General features: G+C 37.7%; 1 protein-coding gene across 1 annotated transcript; it reads right to left on the minus strand.

Annotated features, from left to right (window-relative positions):
• Positions 1-490: 490 nt before the first annotated feature.
• LOC144970678 (uncharacterized) lies at positions 491-9,042 on the minus strand. The gene is made up of 4 exons (XM_078910554.1): positions 8,208-9,042; positions 4,546-4,694; positions 3,668-3,780; positions 491-1,513 (listed from the first exon to the last, which is right to left on the minus strand). Exons 1-4 carry the CDS (start codon positions 8,416-8,418, stop codon positions 787-789), a joined length of 1,200 nt encoding a protein of 399 aa, XP_078766680.1. The 5' UTR covers positions 8,419-9,042; the 3' UTR covers positions 491-786.
• Positions 9,043-13,577: the final 4,535 nt, after the last annotated feature.

Genomic DNA, 13,577 nt, shown 5'->3' on the forward strand with positions numbered 1-13,577 from the left:
GTAGGAGTGAACCTGAATTCGAAAAGTGAATCTATAGTTTAAAAGGTCCGAAGTGACGTGTTCTTCTCTGAAGGTCTGTTAACCGGACACAATAATGGGCTTGATTGAACATTGTTGTAATTGTCATTATATCTTGTTGGTTTGCGAGTATTTCCATAACAACAATGAGTCCAAAACAATAGGGATTATCAATACAAGTTGGTCCGAAATATGAAATTTTAGATTATTGGTCTCTAGGAAACCGTATTCTTTCTTCTTAACAAAACGCAACGGCTAATTTTCAACATCTAAATCACCCCAACATAGTATTGTCGTTTAACGGTCTCCTTCCCGGCCATTTTCAGGATTTCCCACCGACACATCACATCCATTCGTCATATTTTTTTCACTCCAACACAAAAGCACTAACTCCATGCTATTCATAATTTTTTTTTTCTGGCAAAAAAAAACAAACAAAACAAACAACAAAAAGCAAAACAACACAAACGAGCTCTACAACACATTATTAGATTTTAAAATTAGATATATAACAAACATTTTTCTTAACATTTTGTGATATACAAAATATATCAGAAAGAGAAAAATGGTGGCTGTGCCTTAACAAATGTGAGGGTTTTCCTATGGTTGGTAAGGAGAAGGTTAAAGGCGATGGGTGACAAATTAATGGGAAGTTCTAGAATTATCCAAAATTATGTTATTGCACTATAACTTGCTCAATACTTTAAGCTGGACGTGGTTGTCAAATATGACAAGTTTCAGTTTTTGTTTTCAAACGTTTTTGAAATTTTAAGCACGTTCTAAAACTCGGGGTTGTCTGATCCGATTAAAATTTCTGTTGAAAGGTCTTGACTGGAAAAACCCCATGGAGTTCGAACCGCGGAGTGATCGTTGATTGTTTTTGTTTAAACTAGCACGTCTTAAATTTTCTTGTGTTCTTCTTGAATTTTGACGTAATGAAGATGGGTTGTTGAAAATGGCGACTCTTTCATCCTGAGCGATTGTGTTTGTGCTAAGAGTGGGATTTTGGACGGAGTTAAAACTGATGGTCCCGTCTTGAAGTGTGATGACGCCCATGTTAATGAGATCGATCAATAGAGCTAGATCGATGCCTTGTGTTTGTGCTGGGACTTCAACTGGACCTGGGTCTTGGAAAACGCTGTTCAGTAGGTTTGGATTCTGGAAGGCTGGTAAATTATTGTTGTTTGCATCTGGAATCGATGAAATTGGCATGAGGCTGGGCGAGTTGGTCAAAATGACGATATCCGTCGGGTCTGAGAATCCTCTCACATCCTGATTGTTTTGAAAAGATGACGTTGGCGGCAAATCAGATAGTTGTGGGCTTGGATTTGGGCTTAGTGACGAAGCTAACCTCAGCTCTGTGTCAACGGAAGGTTGTTGTTGAAGTTGTGGCTTGTTGTTGTTGTTAGAATTTGCTCTTAAAGATCCTTGCCCAATAAAAATGTTTGCTTGGATCCCCGTCCAACATCGGAAAAATGACTGAACCACAGTGCATCTGGAAATAACGAAATGAGAAGTTCAGTCACAAAGGAAAAACAAAAACCCCAAAAACTAAAATCAAGTCAGTCATCGGTAATATTTGAAACGTTCAATGTCAAGGTCACGCTACTTAAACAAACAAAATACTTAGATTCTACACCACTTGTTGGTCCTAAATTCTCTGTTCTCTGTCTAAGTGTGTTCCAATGAAAATGGATAAAATCAACCTTGCTTAAAGTCAATCGATCTTTCTGGTCCGGCGGTTTTGGCTTTATCAGGATTCTACTGTAATTCCGTTTTAAGATGATGGGTCATGTTTCAAATCTTATCTGAAAAAGTATGTATGAAACAGTGCCCGAAAAAAATCAGAGACAAAAATAGAAGGAAAGAGACAAACCATCCCAAAGTTCATGAAATAAAACTCACTCTTCTCACTGATGGATTTATTTTAATACAAATGGTATAAGTTAAGCGGTAAAGTGTCTTGACTTGTTACAAAATTCAAGCAACGGTAAGCGTGGTCAGTGGCCGAATGGGTAACAATAATCGTGAAAAATTCTGGTGTTCTTGGGTATGGCACTTAACACACTCGACTCCAGTGTGAAGAGATTATCTGGCTATAGGCAGTGACGAACATTGTAAGAGTGTTAGTACAAAAAGGACGCCTAGCAGCAAACTGGCACTGTATGGAACGGAAAATACAGTTCCACGTGGCCTGCTGAGGTGAGAGGGGAGGGGGGGGGGGAGATAAAAAATATTTTCAAGCGCAATGAGCATGGCAAATCCTTGGAAATGCGCTACATAAATGTTCATATTATGTAATTCTATTTTAAATTAGTTTTAAGCAAAGGTTCACCCAGGCATGCCACTGTTTTGAGACGATTGGTCATACAGTACACGCCGGGTTCTAGCGCGCCAAATTCCAGCACGCTCTGCAATAGGATTCAATAGTCTGATGTCACTTCGTTCAGCAACGAGAAGTTTGGTTCTAAACAAAGAGAATCGGTGCTTTTTATTCTCCATGCTGGATAGAACTTTTTCACGTGTCATGTTATCAGAATGAATAAAAGTAAAATTATGATCAGATTTATAATGTTTTACTCCTCTGGACACACATTTATGCTCGTTGGAGAAGTATTTCATAAGAACGTCGGCCATTGTTCCGATAGTTTAGAACCAGTTGCTAAGTTACTATGCGTCATTATGAGGGAAGTGACGTCACGACTATTGAAGGCTATTGATACTATGCGTATAGCCAAAAAGTCATTAATTCTCCAGCCGGATATAACGTACCTACACACAAAACTATGTGTAACCTTGAACGTTTATAGTCTGATTGATAGAATTTAGTAAAATTATTCATAAAAATGGCTGGCTAAAAAAACCCCAAACAAACAAAGAGCTGAGAGACGTCAAATGTGTTCCTTCTATACGACACGCAAGAGCTCGGTGACCGAATCTCATCTGTAGTAATAAGTCGTTACCTCCTAAGTTGGTAACATCCAATGTGCATCGGATTTCTGTCCGCTCGGATACTAGCACGCTTTTTGGCTTCTCCCGATAGTATGCCAGAATCCGGCGAGCACTGTGTTTAGTTTTTTTTTTTTAATTGAGCTTTTTATAGCGCAATATCCACTAAATGTGCTCAAAGCGCTTTACAAGGGGTCCCTGGTCAACAGAAACATTTAACATGTTGGACGGGACATGACGCCTGTGAGGCGATATTACAATTTTTCGGACAAAGACAACGCTGTTAACGACCAGGTACTCATTTTACACCTGAGTACGGTGAGAGAATGTGAGTAAAGAACCTTTTCCAAGGACTCAACTATGCGCCGAGCGCGAGGCTCGAACCCAGGACCTTCCGATCCGAAAGCGAGTGTCATACCACAAGACCATATAGCCACACTAACGGTATCTTTATTTCGATGATTTATTTGTTTGTTTGTCTTTGAGAATACTGATCTAAACATTTAACCCACAGAATTAATAGTAACATTTATTTATAGTGTTCTTGTATTAGGAACAGTATATAATCCAATCATATCGCTTTTACTAACACTTCTGCTTCTCTTTCAAGTTGGCGAATTAGTCTGTGATTCATAACTATTAAATTACCTGTATGCCAGAATCCAGCGAGCACCGTATTTAGTTAATAATGACCTCTCACCTCATTTTGAATACTTGTCCTGGCACGGCATCTGAAGGAGGTGACCAATCAAACGCAACCCTCACCTTCTCCCTCCTACTGGTATGAGTCATGGCAGTGTTTGGATCGGATTTCTGAGATTAATGTAGATAGGACGAGAATAGAGAATGAGATTAGCGGAAGAGTAGCGTCCTTTGATTGGACGTCACCAATAGTCTGTGACGTCACCTGTGGAAAAGTTATTAGAGAGAGAACGTCATGTTGGTTGTGCACAAGGACGAGAGACGCATTCGCACAACCAACATGACGTTCTCTCTCCTAATAACTTTTCCGCCGGTGACGTCACAGACTATGGGTGACGTCCAATCAAGGGACGCTACTCTTCCGCTAATCTCATTCCCTATAGATCAAAATATAAATTATAAGATGCGCACTTCTTCACTGAACGCTGTCTTTTGGCGTCATGATACATCGTATCGTGCACGTAAGAGTGCGTCCATTAAAAACAAGGAAAGAGGCAAATTATTACATTGACACAATTTTGACACTCTAACTGAACTAACTTGATTTACAGAAGAGTTTACGATATTCAATTACGCACGAAAAAGACGCTCGTTGTACAGCCTACCCTCACCAATATCACGACCATCACCATAATCATTTTGGTATCAATCATCATCATCATCATCATCATCATCATCATCATCATCATCATCATCATCATCATCATCATCATCATCATCATCATCATCATCATCATCATCATCATCATCATCATCATCATCATCCTCATCATCATCTTCATCATCATCATCATCATTATCATCATCATAACCACTGCCAGTACACAACAATAAAGTACTATTGATTTGCCAGTACTAATTAATCTTCTATCTCACCGAGCACGAAATGGATTTGAGTAAGTCCTTGTCCGTGAAGCCACCAGAATGCGACATCGTTCCTACAGCCGAATTGTTGGGATCCTCCAAATTACTGACCGCGCAGAGAAAGCCAATAAACGGGAAGTCACCAATACTCGTCACCGACACTGAAAGGGTTAATTAATTTGATATTACTTTTAGTTTTAATTCATTAACTATATATATATATATATATATATATATATATATATATATATATATATATATATATATATATATATATATTAGTATATACTTTATAAAATTTTGTAAAATCTTATCTGGAAAAGTATGTATGAAACAGTACCAGAAAAAAAAAGCAGAGACAAAAATAGAAGGAAAGAAACAAACTATCCCAAAAAATCAACCAGCTACGACTGCAAGTTACCAGTCAGACGTGTTACCATTGTACCACAGGGGCTACCAGATAGTTTCCCTTAAAATGGCTAATATATTTTATAACACTCATTTACTAATTCTTATAATTCACGCTTGTAAGCTAAATTTCCTTATGGATGAATAAAGGTTATTTATTATTCACTAACGATGGCCACGGCTATAGATAGTATGCGCTTGGCTAAGAAGTTCATAACATTGCTATCCGGAAGTATAACGGACCAACACACAAAACTGTGTGTATCCATGAACGTTTATAGTCGGGTTAATACAGTTCAGTGAGCATTACTCATAAACGCGGATGGCAAAAAAACAATAACAAAGACCTGAGTGACGTCATCTTCGAACTATCTATAGACAGAAATATAAGACTTGTGCCAACATTTCTTTCCTTCTTTTTTTTTTTCTTCATTTGTTTTTTGTTTTTGTTTTTGTTTTTTTAGGTGCTAGATATATCAAGAAGAAGAAAGGATATTAATCTGTTTTTGCCTTAGAAGAAAAAATTGAAATTTCTTAGCTCTGATTATTATTAATTTAAATTCACTATTCGTCATCTTGTTCATTCCGATATAGCAAAGTCGAACATAAAACTTAAGTATTTATATAGTGTGAAATCCGCGAAATGTGCTCAAAGTGGTTTACAAGGGATCCCTAGCCAACGACAATACTTAACATGTAGGACAAGACATGGCGCATGTAAAGCGATTTTACTTTTTTTTTAAAATTCCGACAAAAATAACGTTGTTAACGGCCTGATGCCCAGTTTACACCTAAGCACGGTGAGAAAATGCGAGTAAATAGTCTATTCCAAGAGCTCAACGGTGTGCCGCTCAGAGTGGGACTCGAACAACGGACCTTTCGGATCGAAGGAGAGCGTCACACCAGAAGAAAACATGGCTGCCCATATAATACCGGTCTGAGCTGATGGGTCCAATATTATAAGGAAATAAAAAAGCAATAAAAAAAAAACCAACAAAAAAAACAAAACAAAACAAAACAAACCAAAACAAAAAAAAAACAAACAAACTGAAATGAAAGCATAAATCACAATATTATAACATCCGGCAAATAAATGGAGGCGGTGATGGGAACGAAAGGGAGGTAATTTACAACCTGTCATGTTTTTCTCTTCCTTTCAGTACGAATTTCCGTGTTTGTTTTCCAACCAACACCATATCACTCTTTCTTTTGTTTTATGCAAGTGATCAATTGGGCCGGAAGAGGGAAGGGGTGGTCAAGTGGTTGACATTACATTGTGGCCCGGAAGGACCTTGGTTCGTGCCCCCGTGTCAGGTTCTTCCGTTTTTTTCTCTATGGGCAACGATATTGAAATCTATTTTCTTCACTTCGGACAATATGGATGATTCCTGTGGACATCAAACGTCTGTTTAATGGATTATCCTTATTCTTTCATGGAAGGCCTAGACACCGGTATCTCACAACGCCTTGCGGAAGGAGCCATTAAAAAAATCGAAGTGACTATTCTCATCCCCCTAGTCTAGGATGCTAGTCTTCATAATAGTAGTCCACAATTGTTGTATGTTTAATCCAAAGGTTGTAATACAGTAATTTGGTAAGTTTCTTGTCACAAGTTGCACAGTTGAAAAAAAAAAATCAATCAAATCCAGATCGCAAAAAGCCGGCGACGTTTTTTTCGGTAATCCAATCGGCCGGGGGGGGGGGGGGGGGGGGGGGGGGGGCTGAGAATAGAGGCAGCCTAAAAAAATATCATAAAACACACTCTGACTCACTTGCACGGAGGTATAAAATGACCCACCGTGTAAACCTAGTTAAATGACAAATGATCTAAATATAGGCGACACAGTCTTTAAAAAAACAATTGAGCTTTATATAGCGCAATATCCACTAAATGTGCACAAAGCGCTTTACAAGGGGTCCTTGGTCAACAGCAACATTTAACATGTAGGACGGGACATGACGCCTGTTAGGCGATATTAAAATTTTTCGGACAAAGACAACGCTGTTAACGGCCAGGTACTCATTTTACACCTGAGTACGGTGAGAGAATGTGAGTAAAGAGCTTTTTCTCAATTATGCGCCGAGCGAGACTCGAACCCAGGACCTTCCGATCCGAAAGCGAGTGTCATACCACTAGACCACATAACCGCACGGGAAGCATTTTTTTTGATTAAAATTTTATACTTTAAGCATCAAATCAAATTTTAAACATTATAGTCCGGCCCCGAGATCATTTTGCGGCACTTTGAAAAAAAGAAAAACAACTCATATTATTAGGATTTTGGCCAGAAAACTCGTCCTTTAAATTCCAATTGATAAAAATGACCTTCATCTTGTTAAAAGCTATAAAACCCGTGACTTTTTTATGAATAATAATTAAAGCGCTTTGCAAGTAGTTTCAAACTAACACCAACGATATTTAATATGTAAGACTAGACTTATGTCGTCCTCTGAAAAAAAAAAAAATCTGATAAGCGACTTACAAGTCTATGCCGAACTCTGACAATCGTTTTGGGTTTTTTTTCGATAGAGATGATGCTGTTACAAGTCGGGTACTCATTTTACATCTGAGTATGATGTGAGTATGTAATATCCAGCAATATCCACTAAACGTGCTCAAAGCGCTTTACAAGTTTGGGGTCCCTGACCAACAGCAACATGTAACATGTAGAACGGGACATGACGACTTTTAGGCGATATTACAATTTTGAGTCGCCCAGAGTGGGACTCAAACCAAAGATATAGCAATGAAATTAGTGCGGCTATGTGGTCTAGTGGTATGACACTCGCTTTCGGATCGGAAGGTCATGAGTTCGAGCCTCGCTCGGCGCTTAGTTGAGTCCTGGGAAAAATTGGCTCTTTACTCACATTCTTTCACCGTACTCAGGTGTAAAATGAGTACCTGGCCATTAACAGCGTTGTCTCTGTCGGAAAAGAATGTAATATCGCCTAACAGGCGTCATGTCCCGTTCTACATGTTACATGTTGCTGTTGGTCAGGGACCCCTTGTGACATCATCATCATCATCATCATCATCATCATCATCATCATCATCATCATCATCATCATCACTAACAAATAAATAACTACCATTTCATACCCCCCCCCCCCAAAAAAAAAAAAGAAGAAAATGAAAGATCATAAATAAAAAAAACAAAAAAAAAAAACAAAAACAAAACAAATACACAACAAAACAAAAAAGAAAAAGAAAACAAGAAAAAACCACCGACGTAAATCCTGAAAGAAAATAAAAAGTCAAAATTTACCTGTGACTCTTTTCCCGGGTTCCAAAACCATATTTGATACATCCAGTCTGTATGGCGGGGCACTACTTTGAGTTCCATTACTGTGTCCAGGAATCATGTTTCGACACGCATAATTAGGTGCTCCATTCGGAAATGACGTCACAGAACTAAACAAACTGGCAATCACTAAAAACTTGAAAAGGATTATCAACGAACAATCTATTAACTCCATGGCGGCTATTAAAAAAAATAAAAAAATATAATAATATGTGAAGTGTCTTTGCTGTAACACAATGATGGATGAAACGAAATGCACTTTAAAGGTTGGTGGAGCTCTCAAGGGTTTGTGTGATCAATGTCAAAGAACTTGATTTTAATGGTTTATTCACTCCTTCAAACTTTTCTATCTTTTATTTAAATTCCAAGGATTTCATACAAGTCATATGATGAAGTGAGTGTAATTGTAATTGTAATCAATTTCTTATAAATGTATCCGTGATATTATCGATACTGTCCGTGTTCATAAAAAGTCGTTCAGCCGTCACAAAATGTCAAAGTCCTCTTGAATTAGCAGCAAAATTGATGAAATATTTCTTTTGTAGTGTAATCTTGGCAAAAAACTACTAAATCTACTAACCTTGACAATTCACAATGAGAATGTTAAATAAAGCACTTGTGTTAACTATTCAATGATTCTTTTAAAAATTGTGAACACTTTCTTTACGTTTTTGACTTTAGTAGATACCTAACTATAAAAATGGATGTTCTTTAAACTACGACTAGATACTTCTATAACTCAGAGGAAAGACCTGACACGAAGCTGTTTTATATTTGGACACAAAAACGTGTTGTTTCCTATTGTCTTCGGTCTACGTCTCTTTATTACGCCAATTGTGTATGTGTATACGCACATACAACCTTTGACCTTTTTGATGTGTAGAAAAATATAACAATATAATGACCCCACCACATCAAAGAGCTGGCCAGTAACATGTAGATTGATGACTTCAGAGCCAAGTACGATGCTCCGACTAATTTCAGAATGGACGTAGTGCAACGTTTCAAGAGTGACTTTCGCATTGCTTACATATCTTGTCATTAATAGAAGGATACTGTCAATTGTCAATGTTAATGACTTTCAAATGTGCCAGATATTTTTTTCAAAAATAAAATGCCGAACAAGTCACACACAAAATGTCAAATTGGCTGGAAAGACACACTGCCAAGTTGTAAAAGCGCATAGAAATATCAATGAATTCTTTTTTTCTTATCAAGTTACGAGTAAGGGTCTTATTGTATTGAGAAATGACTTGCAGATTTTGTATATTAAGTGTTGATTTGGATATTAAATAAGTATCAAGAGTGACATTTTAAATGCCAGATAAAGTGCCAAAGTGTTAAACCGAATTTTTATTTTACAAAAGTTTTTTGTTTTTAGGAATTTGGCTTAAAAAAAAAAACAACAATTTGCCAATTTGGCAACTCCGATGTGGTTAAAGACGTGTCGTATTTTTCTTTCTTCAGCCCGCCCATCCTACAAGGAGTTTCCCCTTCCCAAATTCGTCTACCTTTATGTTGCTCCAAAACAAATCGAACCTTCTTACTTGACATGTTTGTTATCTTCCGCCTCTCCTTGATTAAGAAACTACGAAAGGTAACGGAGAGAGAGAGAGAGAGAGAGAGAGAGAGAGAGAGAGAGAGAGAGAGAGAGAGAGAGAGAGAGAGAGAGAGAGAGAGCAATACCAGGTGATCGGCGGTCACGATAGGGAATGCGTGTGTGTGATAGGTACATTCGGACATAATACATCAATCTGTATAGTGACAGGTACGGTCTCAATATGACGTCACGGACTACGGGCCAATGGCAAACGTTGTATTCGTAGTCTATTTTTTTTTTTAATTGTAAGAAATGATAAGTTTTACGATTCAATGGTTTTAAGCTCACCAGTGACTTACGTTCACACCCAACGTAACTGATCTCAACAGTCCGTCGTGCATAACAGTCCTAAAGCACTTTGTGGTCCTTCAGAGCGTAGCCTTTGTAAACTTATCGCCTGGCACTGACCTACGTCACAACACAAGTCGACGTCCAATGGGATCATTCATTTGTTTCCTTGAGCGTAGTGCTCAATCAAACACAAAAACTTAACCCAAGTCTCCTAAGTTTTACTATAAGGCTGCCTCTATTCTCACCCCCCCCCCCCCCCCCCCGGCCGATTGGAATACCGAAAAAAACGTCGCCGGCTTTTTGCGATTTGGATTTGATTGATTTTTTTTTAATTATGCAACTTGTGACAAAAAACTTAACAAATTACTGCATTACAACCTTTGGATTAAACATACAACAATTGTGGACTACTATTATGAAGACTAGCATCCTAGACTAGGGGGATGAGAATAGTCACTTCGTTACTATAAATTCCGTTTTTAGCATTTAAATCACCCCGTAATGTCGTTTTAAGGCGATGGGTCAAACTCCCAGTCTATGAAGATAATTTAATAAATTAATCTTCTTTTTATCATTTTTTTTTCTTTATTTCAACTAAACACATGGTCCCAGAACCAAATTCCTCTTCGTCGTCCAATAAATACCGCTCTCTCTCTCTCTGTCTGTCTCTCTCTCTCTATCTCTCTCTCTTTCTCTCTCTCTGTTTATCTCTCTCCCTCTCTCTTTCTCTCTCTCTCTCTCTCTATCTATCTATCTCTCTCTCTCTAACAACAACTTACCAGGAGGTGCACTAACGCTTGACGTCAAAGGACAATTTATAGTGTCAGTCTCACAGTTAACGAAGGCTACGTTCAGGGTCATTAGTCCATTGGGGCCGGAGTTTATCCCGGTTTCTACAGCGTGATAGATAGAATTGCTTGCTGCCCTTCAGGTAGGACGCTAATCTATCTCGCCCTAACAGATCCAGCTACCCAATCACTGTTGGATCGACAAGAGGAGATTAGAGAGAGAGAGAGAGAGAGAGAGAGAGAGAGAGAGAGAGAGAGAGAGAGATAGAGAGAGAGAGAGATAGATAGAGAGAGAGAAAAGAGAGAAGAGAAAAAGAGGAGAGAGAGAGATAGACAGTGAAAGAGAAAGAGAGAGAGAGAGAGAGAGAGAGAGAGAGAGAGAGAGAGAGAGAGAGAGAGTTGTATTTATTGGACGACGAAGAGGAATTTGGTTCTGGGACCATGTGTTTAGTTGAAATAAAGAAATAAAAATGATAAAAAGAAGATTAATTTATTAAATTATCTTCATAGATTGGGAGTTTGACCCATCGCCTTAAAACGACATTACGGGGTGATTTAAATGCTAAAAACGGAATTTATAGTAAAACTTAGGAGACTTGGGTTAAGTTTTTGTATTTGATTGAGAAGAATTAACATTATTTCTTAAAGTGGCAAACATTAAAATTTCTCCTTTCTGGTCATTTTGACTTTAAATCACTTTTTGGCATCTTTTTCACCACGATATAATATCGTTTTTAGACGAGTGGTTACAAATATGTTTTGGGGACATTTTGATCTTTCTCTCCTGAAATCAGGATATACATTTCTGACCTGGCTATGACAAACATTTAAAAAATGTTTCCATATTATGTGGAAGTACAAAAAATCCCATTTCCTTCGGGGATACTTGCGTCACTCTATATCAACCAACCAACCAATCAAAAAGCGAGAAATCCTTCATGACGTAGACTATTCACACGACTTCCTTTACCTATTAATATGATTTCATCCTTCATTGACGCGCACCTTTCTCTCGGCGACCCCCCCCCCCCCCCCCCCCCCCCCCCCACGCCCTCCCCCTCCCCTCATCTTCTCTAAATCCTTGCATTGTTGTGGTATGGACGACGTGCCCATATATGCAGGTCTGACATCCGAACTCACTTATGGGGCTAGTTTAACATTGTTGTTATGGACAATATTTTTGCGTCATTTTAAAAATATTTCCATTACAACAAGGAGCCCATAAGGAATTGGGTTATCAGACCTGCAAATAAGTGCACGTCGGGGCATAGAAAATATTAATCTTAACTTCAAGGTCTTTAAAGGCATATTGATGCATATATTTTAACATTAAAAATTACAGATCTTATCTACAGAGTATCGCTGATACTATCATTAAAAACAATACATAGCTCATGTTTTTTTTTTTTTTGTTTTTTTTTTTTTAAATTAAGGGCCCTTCCTGTTGTCATCCATATAGATAGGTGAATAACATTAACCGCAATATCCGGATGCAAAACAGTAAATTCTACTGATGACGAAAAGGGATCTCTTTTCCAATTTTGGAGCTATATTTATAAAGAAATGACGTAAAATTGCTTCTGGGAAATTCGTTGATAAAAAAACCGAACAAAACTAAGAGCAGGATATCTTCTTCTTCTTCTTCTTCTTCTTCTTCTTCTTCTTCTTCTTCTTCTTCTTCTACTTCTTCTTCTTCTTCTTCTTCTTCTTCTTCTTCTTCTTCTTCTTCTTCTTCTTCTTCTTCTTCTCTTCTTCTTTCTTTCTTCTTCTTCTTCTTCTTCTTCTTCTCTTCTTCCTCTTTTCTTCTTCTTCTTCCTTTTTCTTTCTTCTTCTTCTCTTCTTCTTCTTCTTCTTCTTCTTCTTCTTCTTCTTCTTCTTCTTTCTTTTTCTTCTTTCTTCTTCTTCTCTTCTTCCTTCTTCTTCTTCCTTCTCTTCTTCTTTTCTCTTCTTCTTCTTCTTCTTTCTTCTTCTTCTTCTTCTTCTTCTTCTTCTTCTTCTTTCCCCCTTCTTCCCTTCTTCTTCTTCTTCTTCCTCTATCCCCATCCCTTTTCTCCCTTTCCCACTTCCTTCCTCTTCCCATCAATCTTCATCATCATTTATACTCACATCATCAACACCATCACCATCATCATCACCACCATCATCACCATCACCATCACCATCTCATCATCACACATCATCATCATCACATCATCATCACATATCATCTCATCATCATCACATATCACCACCCACATCATCATCATCACACATCATCACATCACATCATATCACAAATCATCATCACACAATCAACATCATCATTACAACACATTTATCACCTCATCATCATTTCCAAGATTTTGAATAATCGTCATCATCACCATCATCATCTTCATCACCAGAGTAATGACATGAAATATTGCTGACAAATTATACTCTATAATTTTCTTGCAAATCACATTTATTTATTTAAAACACAGACTATGCATGTTATTGTTTATTGTCATAATCGTCATATAGGACGTCTATAAACATTGGTCCATTCGGAACTGACATTTGAACTATCTAGGATGATCAAATTTCAACCCTACTACAAATATCAATGATGGTATTATGATGATTATGATGTTGTTGTTGCTGATGATAAAGATGATGATGATGATGATGATGNNA

Source organism: Berghia stephanieae, chromosome 1, assembly GCF_034508935.2.
Source record: "Berghia stephanieae isolate SIO BIC M18660-M18661 chromosome 1, UCSD_Bste_1.3, whole genome shotgun sequence".
In the NCBI taxonomy this organism is placed as follows: Eukaryota; Metazoa; Mollusca; class Gastropoda; order Nudibranchia; family Aeolidiidae; genus Berghia; species Berghia stephanieae.